At 31.5% G+C, this 14,926-nt stretch overlaps 1 protein-coding gene across 2 annotated transcripts; it reads left to right on the top strand.

The window, feature by feature from the left end:
* The first annotated feature begins 160 nt into the window (after positions 1–160).
* On the top strand, positions 161–10,474 carry LOC144851745 (methylcrotonoyl-CoA carboxylase beta chain, mitochondrial-like). 2 transcript variants are annotated; one of them, XR_013614227.1, is made up of 16 exons: positions 161–320; positions 1,068–1,219; positions 2,072–2,173; positions 3,122–3,249; positions 3,728–3,840; positions 4,233–4,346; positions 4,794–4,858; positions 5,598–5,697; positions 6,131–6,299; positions 6,763–6,839; positions 7,107–7,173; positions 7,969–8,125; positions 8,586–8,700; positions 9,155–9,240; positions 9,601–10,152; positions 10,195–10,474. XR_013614227.1 is itself a non-coding variant. In XM_078709379.1 (15 exons), the coding sequence occupies exons 1-15, from the start codon at positions 195–197 to the stop codon at positions 9,716–9,718; spliced, it is 1,689 nt and encodes a 562-aa protein (XP_078565505.1). In that variant the 5' UTR covers positions 161–194; the 3' UTR covers positions 9,719–10,474. The 2 variants fall into 2 exon arrangements, 1 of the variants encoding a protein (XP_078565505.1); XM_078709379.1 differs by having other exon boundaries at positions 9,601–10,474.
* Positions 10,475–14,926: the final 4,452 nt, after the last annotated feature.

Below are 14,926 nucleotides of genomic sequence, written 5' to 3'. Positions count from 1 at the left end.
AAATATTTTTAAACCACAAAACATCACTTATCACAGTTATCTTTTGTTTTGGAATAACTAATCTCTAATTTCACATTAATAATGTATAAATTGGATAAAATAACAATTATATATCGGAGACATAATCAACGTTGGTGGCACACTTCTAAAATAACACATTGGTGGAATGTTGGATGTTTATGTTGTAAAATAGGATGAATAAAATCGGTTGTATTTCTAGACTGTCTGTCAGGTTGCTTAAATTTTCAACTAGAAATTACCATGGAGAAAAGATTGCAACTATTGGATCAGCACCCGACAAAAATTCTACACAGTATAAGGTTAGAAACTCAGATGTAATTGCTAGGCCACCGGCCGTCAATCAACCAGTAGACTGAGCATAATTACCACCATGTTAGAGGCACTCTGGCGCACTAGAAATCTGCTTTATCTCCTGAGCTGGCCGGCTGGCCTAGGCCTTACAATGACTTTTCAAATAGGGCCCATGACATACACTATGAGTGTGATTTTTAAAATATTTAAAAATTAACTGACTGCTCAATATTTATTGTAATTAATAATGATTCTTTAAAATAAATCGCAGACCAACCAACCATGGAGAATAAATAAATAACGCGAATAAATAAACCAACCAATAAAAAACTAGAATAGAAAATTCTATGCATAGAAGGTATATAAATAAAATTATTTTTAGGCCTCGTATTTTATATACCGTATTTAATCACATAAATAACCCACAAATAAAGGCCCAACGCGCCCCCCACCCCCTCGAATAAACGCGCCGCAACAAGCATACACAATATTGTATTACATTATATTATATTTCTAGAAGAATTCATTGATTGTCAAGATCTACACGTTACCAAGCATTTTGATACAACTTTCACTTTATTTTATCACTTCTCGATATTAATTGTGTTGTATTTTATATTATAAGGGGGTACACTATTTATTTGATAAAACATGTTACCATATATGGTAAGTTTATTCAAATAAATACAGTACTTTTAAAGTTATTGTATTGCACTAATATGATATAACCAAAATTATGTGATTTAACTGTATAGGATAATTATGGCAAGATGCAAGATCTTGTTGCAGAGTTAAAAGAAAAAGTTGGTGTGATTACTCAAGGAGGTGGAGCAAAATATATTGAGAGACATGTCTCACAGGGTAAAATGCTACCAAGAGATCGAATCACAAATCTGTTGGATCCCGGGTATGTATCCTAAACATTCAGGGAAAATTAATGAATGGTATACAGTACATCCTATATAGCTTGGTTTCCACTAAGAGTAATAGGCATCGCAAGGACGAGTAAAGTAAATTCCTGTCCTAGTGTAAACCAAGCTTATATACGTATTGTACAGTACTTATGTACAGTATTAATATACTTTTTAATTGTTTATCTTAGTATATTTTGCAATTTAACAATATCGATTCACAGTTTAAAAGAGTACTACGCATTGCAAGGACGTCGTAGGCACAATGCAAGTTATTTCTTCTTCTTCTTCTTCTTCATATTTGGAGCCAACTTCATATGTGAAGACTCTGCTCCTCCAACTCTGTTTTGCTAGCTCTACTGTATTTGGTTGTGTATTATTATTCTATTTATAGTTATTCTTTTACAGAGAATTTCTATTTAGTTATTCTTTTCTATTTAGTTATTCTTTTACAGAGAGAAACTGACTCCCTTATTTATTCATAATTATTATGATTATTATTATCATTATTATTATTTTTTTTTATTTTTTTTTTTTTTTTTCCCCTTACTTCTCCTTTCACTTTTCTTTCTCTCTTTTCTTCTTCTTTTCTTCCCTTTCCCTTATCTCTTTTTTTATTTTACTTATATTATTACTTATTTCTTGTCCTACTGTAGTGGGAACTAAGCTTATACTACTGTATATTGTACAGTATTATTTTTGCAATTTAATGATATTGATTCAGAGTTCCAAACCAATTTACTATATGAAGAGGTACACAACCCCATTGTTGTTATATATGTTGATATATTGATTGAATTGGGTTATTTATTATATAATGTGTTTTGAATTTTCAATTCTTTTGTTAGTTCACCATTTCTTGAGCTATCTCAACTAGCTGGTTATGAACTATATGGAAGTGAACAGGTCCCAGCTGGAGGAATAATCACTGGTATTGGACGAGTATCCGGGTAGGCTGGACAATAATCACAATTTTATTATTACTCACAATTTAATCATAAATATTTGTGAAATTGTCACATATAAAGATTAATAAAATATGATAAAATTGGTAAAATACAAGCAGTATGACACCAAAGGGTAAATTAAAAAAGCAACAAATACAAAAATTACATAAAAAAGTAAAAATATGGCAGTGGTAAAAAAATATCATAAAAATGTTAGAAAACATGTCATAAAAATTTGATAAAAGTAAGTTCACCTGACAAAATTTGCATTAAAAAGCCTCATAGCAGATTGGAGAAAAGAATTTTGTAATCTAGGCCTATTAGTTTTCATCATAGGGAAGCGAATTCTATCACTTCTGTTAAAGAAAACATATTTGTTGAGTGGATGGCTTTTCTCAGTAACAGCTTCTGTGGCAATTTCTTCTAATGTATTAACATACATGATTCCAATTATTTTACTAGTTGCTATAATTATTTTCTCTAATTTATGAAGGTTTTTGTTCGTCAGCCCATTAACCATACTGTATAGCAAAAATGTAAAACAGATTGATAAAATAAATATAAAATACCTCTATTAAAAATATCTCTATTATCTGTTATAATGTTTCCAAGAAATAAGATGAAATAATAACATTTTCTGTAAAAGAAATAATCAGAAATATGTTTTTGATTAAGTAAATGTAAATGTTAATGATAAAGTAAGACATCTGGATTGAAGGCCAAATCATGAAAGTACAGTAAATAGAATAAATAGAATTACGAAATACAGTAGATTCCCTATCACCAGACACCATCAGGACGGGTGTATACACTAGTACAGGGATTTTTTCGAAAAATGGCCAAAAAGGTGTCAAACAGGGGTTTTATACTGTCATACAAAATTATATTCTCAAATATGTAAAACAATTGAACATTTAAATGTTCTTAACAAATACCAATTATTATTTGTAGTGTTGAATGTATGGTAGTGGCAAATGATGCGACAGTGAAAGCAGGAACATATTATCCAATCACAGTTAAGAAGCATCTGAGAGCGCAAGACATAGCACGAGAAAACAACTTGCCTTGTATATACCTCGGTAAGTCAATAATGTTGCCATTGACAGTAAATATCTATATAAATAGTACAAAGCAATACAAAATAATTTTTTTTTTTTTTTTTTTTTTTTTATTTCATACTCATCCAACAGCATGCACAAACTTGCCAATTACAGGATGGATAAACTTTTGTATAGTTTATCGTGCATTTGAGGCTTAGGGAGTGGAGTTGAAAGAGTCGGGAGTTACAACCCTGGCACTAGGTCAGGATTGAACCCTGGACCTTGGGATTGGAAGGCAAGCATGTTAACCACCAAGCTGCAGCTCCACTAATAGACCTATGCAAAAGGGCAGAAAATGAACAAATATTTAACTTTAAGAGAAAGAAAGGGTAGATTGGGATGTTTTTGCATGGAAAACAACATTTTTAAATGACTGTCAGTGTCAGTAAGTGTAAAAGGAACAATGGCATTTTTGTTTTATTTATAAAAATAATTGTTTAATTTAATTGTTTTAAAGTTGATTCTGGTGGTGCTAATTTGCCAAGGCAGGATGAAGTGTTCCCTGATAGGGATAATTTTGGTAGAATCTTCTTCAATCAAGCAACATTGTCCAGTATGGGTATACCTCAGGTAAATTAAGATATTTATTTCGTCAAAAAGACAATAAGAGAAAAAAACAGTAATGACAGATTGAGATTATTGAAAAAAGGTAGTGGACGATGGCAAAATTTTGTGGTGGGATTGCCTTGACAAATTAATAATTATTAATATAAAAAATATATACCAGTAGATAAAAGTTGAAAACATAAAGTAAAAAAGATGAGCAGATAAATGTACAGCTGCTGGGCATATGATGATTAAAAACCTACATTCAAAACCCAGAATGCCATTTCTGAATTCTTAAACTTCATGCCTGTATTTGTGCTACAAACCAAATTGGTGAATATGGTAAATTGTGTACACAATTTTAATAATTCATGATTCAAAATTCATGATTATATTTTGCTTCCTCATATTGATAGATAGCAGTTGTAATGGGTAGCTGTACAGCGGGTGGCGCATATGTCCCAGCCATGGCAGATGAGAGTATTATAGTTAAACAACAAGGGACAATATTTCTAGCTGGACCACCATTGGTAAGTGAGATGAATAAATAAAAAATGACAAAATAAAATAAATAAAAGAATGATGAGAAACTGGACAGGAAAACAAATATATAGATCAGAAAAAAGAAATGTAAATAAGCATAAATGTTACTATATAATATTAAAATAAAAGGAATACTCTAAAAAATTAATAAAAATAAGATAAAAATGTGAGCCATTAACTCAATATATTTAAGAATTAATATCAGTTTAAAAAACATATGTGTATGCAAGCAATACAATAAATACACATAACCATTTATTTAAATAACCCAATTATGTTTTCTAATGATTGGATTCTGCTAGTATGCAATGCAAGTATAGTATAGTTGCAACATTTGTCATTGGTCAACTCGCTTGCGTTGCACTTAAGTCCTTGCATTGCATCCTAGAGGGTGCCAAGTTTAATTAGTAAACAATCATAACTTGTTTTTAAAGGTGAGAGCAGCCACTGGTGAGGAGGTGTCTGCAGAGGATCTAGGCGGGGCTGATATGCACTGCAGGTATTTATTTTATTTATTTATTCAATTTCCAGGTATACAAACAGAAAGAAACCACCATTATACAAACAAGTGTGGATGGAGTACCCTGTGGATTGCCAACAGTGTAAGCACTATCAAAGTGGCTCTCCAATACTCCAAACCACATACATAAATCACATATAAATTGAAAACACTAATTAACTTTAAAATATCTAAAATACAAATCAAAATATTTATAAATATGAAAACTACAGTATAACATAAATAGAAAAATTCAGAATAAAAAGGAAAAAGGTAAAGTGAACAATCTATGTAGTCAATCTATCCTAATGTTCATTCCTGTTGAAACTATTGTTGTTGAATCAATATATCAATCATAATATACAACAGGCCTTGTCGTTTAATATTGTTACTAATTACAATTCTCAACACATTCAGGTGTGTGCTGAAGTCCTAATTTTAATTGGGCTGTAAATGGCCTACATCAAGGGCCTTTTACGTGTGTGTTAGACACAATGACTCCACTCCCAAAGACTTGTAATAAGACTTTTTATATAGAGCATCTTGTGTATATGTTTGTCTTATGAATGGGATTGCCACCTTTAAGAAGGATAGTGAATGATTTCTCTTGGCAATTTGCTTATATATACAAAAAAAAAGACAAGGCTGAAGTAACCAGCATTTTGCTTTCTATAATACAGTACTGTAATTGATTACATTATCATCTTTGGGCCTAATTTTAAAATGTGATTATTTATAGAACATCTGGAGTAACGGACCACTATGCTCAGAATGATAAACATGCTCTACATTTAGCAAGACGAGTTGTAGCAAACCTCAACCGACAAAATACGCCAAATGTAAGTGTGTGTAGAATTAAAGATCATGTTTGGGACTGGGAAGTCTTTACCACAACTTGGGAAGCGTACAACTCCATAGGTCTGAACCAGGAAAAGATTAGTGGAAGCTACCTCTTACGACACTGATATTTCGTTCGTTACTAAAGCTTAAGGTACAAGATTAGTTAACGACGCTTACAATACGAAAGTCATGCATTTACAATCTTGACCTCTAACCAATCAAATTTACTCCTGCATACCAGATGTTTGCCCAAATCGGTGACACTTCAGTTTGAAACAAACGCGTTAGTTAAGCAAATATGAACACTTTGCTGTTACGACACTAATTATAATATGACATTGCTTACGATACAAAAACATAACTCCATCGATCTGAACATGCCCTAACTTTATGTTGTATTCTTTTCCTTATTTCATGACATCAAACATTAAGGTAAGCATTGTGAAACCAGAGGAGCCCCTTTATTCAATAGATGAGTTGTATGGTATTGTATCTACAGACTTCAGTAAAGTTTATGATATACGTCAGGTGATAAGCAGGGTTGTTGATGGAAGTGTATTTGATGAATTTAAGCAAATGTATGGTGACACAATAGTTACAGGTAAAATGTTGTTTTATAGAACATTTTTGTTATACCACATTATAATAGAACCCCTCTTTTGAGACACCTCTATTAAGGGAACTCTAATGAAACAAACAATCAAGAATATATGTTTTAGCACTACAGAAAACCCCTTTTCAGAGGACACCCCTATTAATGGGACACTTTGTTGAGCCCCAAAGGTGTCCCCTTAATAGGGGTCCTATTGTACTATTTCAAACATATCAAAGCTCATTATCAGTTCTAGTTTTGTTCTCAAACCAAATGTATTGGTATATACAAAAATAGTATTGTATTGTAATGGTAGATTTTGTTTTGGTCTTTAATTAGAATCATTTTAATGAAGAATCTGCATATATTTTGTATTTATCCTGGCTAAATTAAAGTGAAAATTAAAAGGGTTCTTCCTTGGTTTCTATACATCATTAATGCATTATTTATAGTATTTACATTTGTTTTGTAGGTTTTGCGCGCATACATGGGTATCCAGTTGGTATTTTAGCAAACAATGGTGTTTTATATTCATCTTCTGCTCTAAAAGTAAGTTTTGTTCAAATGATATTAAATAAATGTAAAGACAATTTGCTGTTAATGAAATATATAATTTAGTATATTTTTATAATCTCCTTATTTTGTTTTTTTATATGCTCCCATTCTTCTGTAATTAAGATTGTTTACTTGCTTTTTTTTATTGTGTTGTTCTTTGTTTTATGTTTGTCCGCTGGGATTGTTGTGATTTTTTTTTATACCGAATTAATAAAAAAATAAATAAAAATAAAATATTATATATACGATTTTCTTTTACAGGCAACACATTTTATAGAACTTTGTAGTCAGCGTAAAATTCCACTTCTTTTTATGCAAAATATAACAGGTAAGTGGGTGTATTGAATTCCAAATTACTGAATTAATTATAACATTTCTGTGGGTGACGGTGCATAGATCTCTAATAAATAAGAATAAATCTACATTAATATGTAAAAGTAAACAATACTTGACAACCCAATCATTCTATTAAGGGTACACTTTCTTTTAAAATAAATGAAGGGTGTATACGTTTTAACACAACAGCCAACCCCTATTCAGGAGAGACCCCTATTAATAAGTGGGACATCCCTACTAATAAAGGGACACAACACTGTGTTGGGTCTTGAAGGTATTCCATTAATAGGGGTTCTACTTTAGGATACATTATTCCTTTTGTCATAGTTAATAAAAGGAAAAGTACATCTCTTAGAGTACAGGATACATGGTGGAACAAAGCCAGGGGTACAGTAGTCCATTCATTAACTTATTGTTTATGGCCGACATCTTTCGTGAAGCCAGGACTGTTTAAAGCACCTTAATTGGCCCATGGAGCTATAAAATTGGCCCTAACATTGATAAAGGGCTTCTCTCGTTCAGTGTCCACCTTGACCAGAGGAAAGGCATGGGTCAATATGTCTGAGGCAGATACTAGGTGCAATTCTGCCATAAGAGTCAGCAGTGCTGATTTCAAATGCCTAATGGGACCCCAGCTCCATAGACAGCAGCCTATCCAAGCTCTAACCAGGCCCAGCATTGCTTAACTTCGATGATCTGATTAGAACCGGTGTTTCAACATGGTAAAGCCATATAATATAGTCATTTTGTAAATGCAGTGTTGACAGTTTAAATGTTGGTATCATAGGTTTTATGGTTGGGAGGGAAGCTGAAGCTGGTGGAATTGCTAAGAATGGGGCCAAGTTGGTGACAGCAGTGTCTTGTGCAAAAGTACCTAAAATTACATTAATAGTAGGAGGCTCATTTGGTGCTGGTAACTATGGAATGTGTGGAAGAGCCTATGGGTAAGATACTTCATTCAATTTATATCTTGGTTATATCATGGACCTATAAATTCTAATTTATTGTCCATGGTTATATTAATATCAATGAATATATAAATCCAAAAGAAAATCACTGAAAAAATGACAATACTGTGGGTTATCAGTGGCTGGATCTTAATGGAGATACAAAATAAACAAAAAGCTAAATCAACGATGAAGTAAAACAGCCAGAAAAATTTGCAAAGCTCTCAGGCAACACTAGCCCTTCATCAGTGCAAGAGGTAGAATACTTAGACAACAAAGGAGGCACAGGCTGGTAAATAGAGGGTGTAGAGAGTAAGATTAGAAAACAATGAATATACTATTATCTATAAATGAAACAAGATCTCTATCCTAACTGTTCAAATAATTTGTTAAAAATATGTAAATACATGAGTAAATATTTACCTGTGCATTGTTATGCATTGTTCTTGTTATCTAGGCCAAGATTTTTATACATGTGGCCAAATGCAAGGATATCAGTGATGGGGGGAAAACAAGCAGCTCTAGTGTTAGCTCAAGTCATGAAAGCACAACGTAAACGGGAAGGAAAAGAAGTAAAGTTTATGCTTTTATTTATTTTTTCTATAATTGTATAGACACAATATTACATAGTATAGTAATAATGTCTCTATAATAGACAATAAAGACCAAATCATGTTTTGCATAGTTCTGACTACACTATCAAACTAGTTTGACAAAGAAAGTGTTATGTGCCCAAATATGGTAGTGATATGGCATCATCATGTCCATATATGGGCACATCGCATTTTGTTGTCACATCAAGTTTGATTGTGTAGACAGTGATTAAGCAGAGCAAAGAACTTTTATGAATATCACTGTCTCCAAAGTTTTGTTTGGCACAAGCAGACAAAAGCATCACATGCCCTGAAAGTTGTAATAGCTACATGTTTGAAACAAATGTAATGTTGAACTATCAATAGCCTTTGACACTAATCCTGTAATTATCATAATCTAATCTGTACAATAAAATAAGATGGATTTTTGTAGTTCACAGCTGAGGAGGAAGAACAGTTAATGAAACCAATCTTAGAAAAATATGAACGTGAAGGAAGCCCTTACTATTCCAGTGCAAGGTAGGCTATAAATAATACATTATTATTATTAAATTAATAATTACTAAAAATAGGACTTTTGTCAAGAAAATAGCAAAAATACTGTAAAACCTCAAAAAGAAGCACATAGGCTTTGATATATTGATAATGATAAACACCATCATACATATTCTATTCCTTTGGCATTCAAATACAGTTTACGGTATATAACAATAGAATAATAATAGTGAATTTATTTATCAATGCTATTACCATTAAAGATAAAAGTTCAAACAATATTTGATGTACTGTTAATAACAACAATGTTGATAGGGAAAAATTTTGGAAATGTGGAGTTTTAAGTTGAATATAAAAGTTAACAATTTACATATGTTATTTCAGGCTATGGGATGATGGTGTTATAGACCCAGCAGATACCAGAACAGTCCTTGGTCTTAGTCTCAGCGCTGCTCTCAATGCATCTATAAATGATACACGATTTGGCGTGTTCCGTATGTAATCAATGTACCAAAAACAGATTTATGAAACAGATGAATATTATATTTTAAAAAGTGTTTAGAGATAACAGGGTCTCCAATACTGGACAGCAACAATGGTTATCAACAATGTTTATTATGGTCTATTTAAAAATTTTAAACAGTTTTTTTTGTCATAAAGATCATTTTGCTGCCTAATTTTTACTAAAACTCCAACCGATTTCTCATTTGGTGATCATTCGTGGTTGATTGCCAGGTGCGGATTTAGGCGGGGCATAAACAGGTTTAGCCTCCCATAAAACTAAACAGCCGTGTCGTTTAAAAAAAAATAAAATCATGACTACACATGTGGCCGTGTTTCCACAGCCATAACAATTATTGGTTAACTTTTGACTGCGGAAACTGTGTGAAGAACGATCAAACAATCGACGGTTATCAACAGAGAATAGTCAAATTGGTTGCACTAATCAAAGAACATCTGAAATGAGGTCAAATTGAGCTAGAAATTGTGCAAGAAAAATCTGTATTCTTGTGCTCAATAGAAACAAGCTATATGATCATTGGTTGAAAATTGTAGACTAAAGTTATGGTTATCAACAAGAATCATCGACATGCCATGTATAAAATATAGTATTAAAAATGTTGCTATCCAAAGGTAGTTATGAATTTGAAAACAAACGTTTCTGTGAAATGTAGAATGACAACTAACACTATTTATTTTCTTAGACCAGAAGCGTTCTGCAGAATAAAAATATGTATGTGTACTATCAAGTGTCTAGTTATTCTGTGTATAATGTATTTATTTACCAACTATCTATAACCTGTGTAGATTTTCATTAAAAAAAAAAAGAACTCTATTAAAATACATAGGCAACAATATAAATATGTTAACAATAACATACTGGTATAAAAGTACAGTATATACAGGTTTCCATATTCTTGCACCCTGGAGAGGCTACTGTAATGTTGCTGTGTGAGTGAGGTCCAACCAAGGTGCACGCCATTTTCTCTCAAGACAGGGGGATGTCTACTACTACTACTATTATATATACAGTAGTGTACATAAGTCGGTCCACATAAAAACAACTACTAGCCTACACAACAATTTGCATCATTATGGTCATGCTGCATTTCCCGTACTGGATTTAGCCAAATGCAAGCATGCATTAGACATGGATGTGCAAAGCCAAGCAATACATGTCCTCTTAATAATTATCCTATTACACAGTCCTCGGTTTGTTGTACAAGGTTTGAGATGCATGAAAACTATAAAATATTGCATTATGGTAAATTGAATGGGAAAGAATCAGCTTATTGCTGTCTGTAGGAAGTCAACTGAATTACTCATCACATATTTCATAACTGCTTACTTTGACTCTGTATGTTTTTAATTATTTCAACAATTTTTCAATAAAAAGATAATGAATATAAACTACAAGCACTCTACTGTAGTTTAATGACATCTATGTTATAGTAACTTTTGGTTTTAATAACTTAATATCGTTAAAAAATAATAAATTGAAGCTGGATTAAATGATATATTTTTAAACAACTGATCCATTTTAAAATATTTACAATTCTGTATGACTTGAGGGAACGGTATTTTTTACCCATAGATTGTTTTTTATGAAAAAAAAGAGATGAGTTTAATATCTCAATATGAGTAGGGGATTTTCCAAACAAGTAGTGATCAACAGTGACATACCATGCAATTCATTATCAAATTATTATAAGATTTCTTTCAAATTAGTGAAAGTGAAATACATATATTAAATGCAAGTCATTATATTATATTGTTTGTTCATCAAAGGGAAATTAAAATGAAAATGTACTAATAGATTTAAAGACGTCATGTATTTGCGTAATTAGATGATGAGTATTGGTGTCCGAGGTCGGTATCCTTTGAACTGATACAGATAATGAGCTAATAATTAGCAATACATCATGTTTAGACACATTATGAGCAGTGTTATTAACCAACATACAAAACCAATCTATTTGACGTTTTCATTAAATCAATTCTGAATTCAGCCATCAAAGAACCTTCTAAAAATAACATCATCAGTATTAAAGTACAGGTATAAATTTACATAAAAAAATAATTATTGTTTTCAAACATATGTTCAATTACAACATGGATAAGTGAAACACAGTTGTTTACGGTTATAGGAGATGGAGGTACTACATTGACTTGCCATAAGCTGAAGCCAGTCTTTTTTTTATGTTATTAGTATTACTGTGATTTTTACTCATAACTGGAGTATACGTACAGGCACGGATCTAGGCGGGGGCTAAACAGGCTTTAACCACCCCCTAAAATTCAACAGCCATGTCTATGCATTAATACAAAACAAAACACTGTCAACTCTGTGTGAAGAACAATCAATGGTACGCAAAAAATGTTATGTCACTGTGTTTACTGGTCAGAAAAAGTTTGATCGTTTTGCCGATTGATGCGCGATATATATGAGTGACATTTCCAGGCCAACCAGACCACTTATCATGACTTTTATCAAATTCATGGTAAGTGTTGTGCAAGATTACAATTTCCATCTAGGGGTGTCAATTACTTAAATTCGCTCCCCCCTAATTCAAAATCCTGGATCCGCTCCGACGTATATCACTACAGGTGTGCCAAGGTTTACCGATATTAAACCGAATCGCTGACGAGAACCAAAATTAATACTGCACAGTACAGTACTGTAAAACCACAACAAACAACAACAGTTTTCTCAAAAACTTTTATTTCGACCTCAAATGGTGAAATGTCAAAAAATGTCCGTGGATATTAAACGGTACCGGTATTCTGCCATTTGAAAGATAAAAAATATAGTAAAAAAAAAAAGTCACATCAAAAAATTGTGTCCCCAAAAAACACACCTTTACAAATGGGTGTCAATCATACCTGGACCTTTGACCTTTCTCCACAGATTATCTATATAAATATAGAAATTAACTTTTTTCACCCCCAATAGAATACATCTTTCTATCTAACACTTATTTACTGTATTCATAAACAATACAACATTGTATCTAAAGACACATCTCATATTTCCCAGGATAATTAATACTCCATTAAAATTTGTTTCTTGCAAACATTATTTTCTGCGAATTAAGCACAAAGAAAACAATGCCATATAATTACAACATATGTATGAATTAACATAATTTCAAATGTTTAGACAAAATAAAAGTACATTTTTAATATCACGACTGTATGACATATTTGATAGTTATTAATTCTAAGCTACAGTAAATAGTGTAGATGTAAACATTGCAAACACGACAAACACAGCATGCATCTGCAGGGCCCAGCCCATTTCTTGTTACTGGTAGAGTAATTCTTAAATATATACTCCAAACTCCACTCATGTCAACCGGAAAACCTACCTAAAACTTTACGGTACTTTCCAAGTTCTCAAATTCTTACCTACTTTTTAAAATGCACTTTGAATGGGGACTTATCCCCAAGCAAACAGAGTTTAAAATCAAGTTTAAACCCTATAACCTCCCATCCAATATACACAATTTACAACTAAAAAAAACTTCACTTTAACTGTATTAATACCTGAATTGTTCTAATTGTTACCACATATTGTAACAAACAATAAATTAATATCTAAAACTTAAAAATACAGTAATCAGTAAATTTAGTTAAATACTTAATCCTTACCAATCCAAATAATTAATATTACAAAAAATGACTGTTTTATATCAAACAGTAAATTCACATTATTTATCTAATATTAAAATTCATTAAAAATTTCTCAATACAGCTAAAATTTATTATTAATTATTGCAGTAAAGATAAGCATTAATGTGGTAAATGTGTAAATAAACATTGTTTTAACAATAAAATATGTTTAATATTTTAGCATTAATGTACTGCACATTTTATGTTAAAATGCAAGTTGATTGCCATGTCCTTGAAAGTAGTCTTCTGCACTTCAAAATATTATTTCTTAACCAGTTAAGAGTGAAATTATGTAACTTCTACACTCTATCTATCATAGTAGATATCATACAATGGTTTCATATTTCAATTAAATACAGCTGAACATAATAAAAAAAATGATGAAAATAAGTCATTCTTATTTATCCTTACATACAAACAAGCCAAAATAAATTACAAAAACCATGCTTTTTTTTTTTGCTTTATGTTATTATATCTACACTATTTCTCCTAATTATGCGTAAATAGCTGAATAAATCTACAGTTTGTACTTTAAAGAATTAAAAGGACATCAAATTAAAAGAAATCCTATATTTTTTTAACACAGGATTTAAATTGGATTTGGTATCCTTGGTCAGACCATGTAGCTAATTCTATAGCTCTACGGTTAGACAAAAGCTTCATAAACATTGAAATGAGTTGGATTTTATTTCTATTCTTCAATGCAGCAACATATGTACCAGTATCTATTCACATGTACACAGTACAGTAAAAGTAATTAAACAATAGGTTAAATGATAAACATGATATTTCTATATACTGTATAGGTCTATGCTGTAACATACACAAACACTGTTCATTAGGGTTGTATATACGTGTCTCTTTCCAATATAATCAAAATAAAATTTTGCTTAAAAATTATTCTTAATTTGGAAGGTGGGTTTATACGTGTATCAAACAAAGGTAGAGACAGATTTACTATGGGTAATTAGTAACAGAAATTGCACTCTAAGAGCTTAAGTTTTGAGATCAGAGGTCCAAAGAAATCCATCAACACACCGCTATACAGGATGCCACAAAATAAATATCTGTGAACTGTCTTATCATCATCCAAATTGACTGGTAATCAACTGTTGAATGAAGAAGACTACTACAAAAAATAGATTTAAATATCAAACTAGTTTGACAAAAGGTGTGATGTATGCAAATATGCTAGTGATATTCACAAATATGATAGTGATATGACACCATCATGTCCATATATGGGCACATAACATTTTCTTGTCACATAAAGTGAGATAGTGTAGACAGAAAATTAACTATTACAATAAGATAATTGTATAGTGAAGATCCCTATATTTTAAATGGTGTAAATGTGTAACAGAAACAAAAATACAGTTTAAATTTAGAAACAGAAAGTTCAAATGAAAGATATGCAAAAAACCTAGCAACCATGTATGTTGCCATGAATTCCGAAAGGAGTAATCATAGACATAACATCAGATAGAGGGCGGTATAAAGAGAGAAATTAAATAGACATGGATGGAGCAATGTAGTA

This window comes from Antedon bifida, chromosome 1 (genome assembly GCF_963402885.1).
Source record: "Antedon bifida chromosome 1, ecAntBifi1.1, whole genome shotgun sequence".
NCBI lineage: Eukaryota > Metazoa > Echinodermata > Crinoidea > Comatulida > Antedonidae > Antedon > Antedon bifida.
The sequence above is the reverse complement of the archived record's forward strand: the minus strand, read 5'-3'. Positions and strand labels throughout refer to the sequence as shown.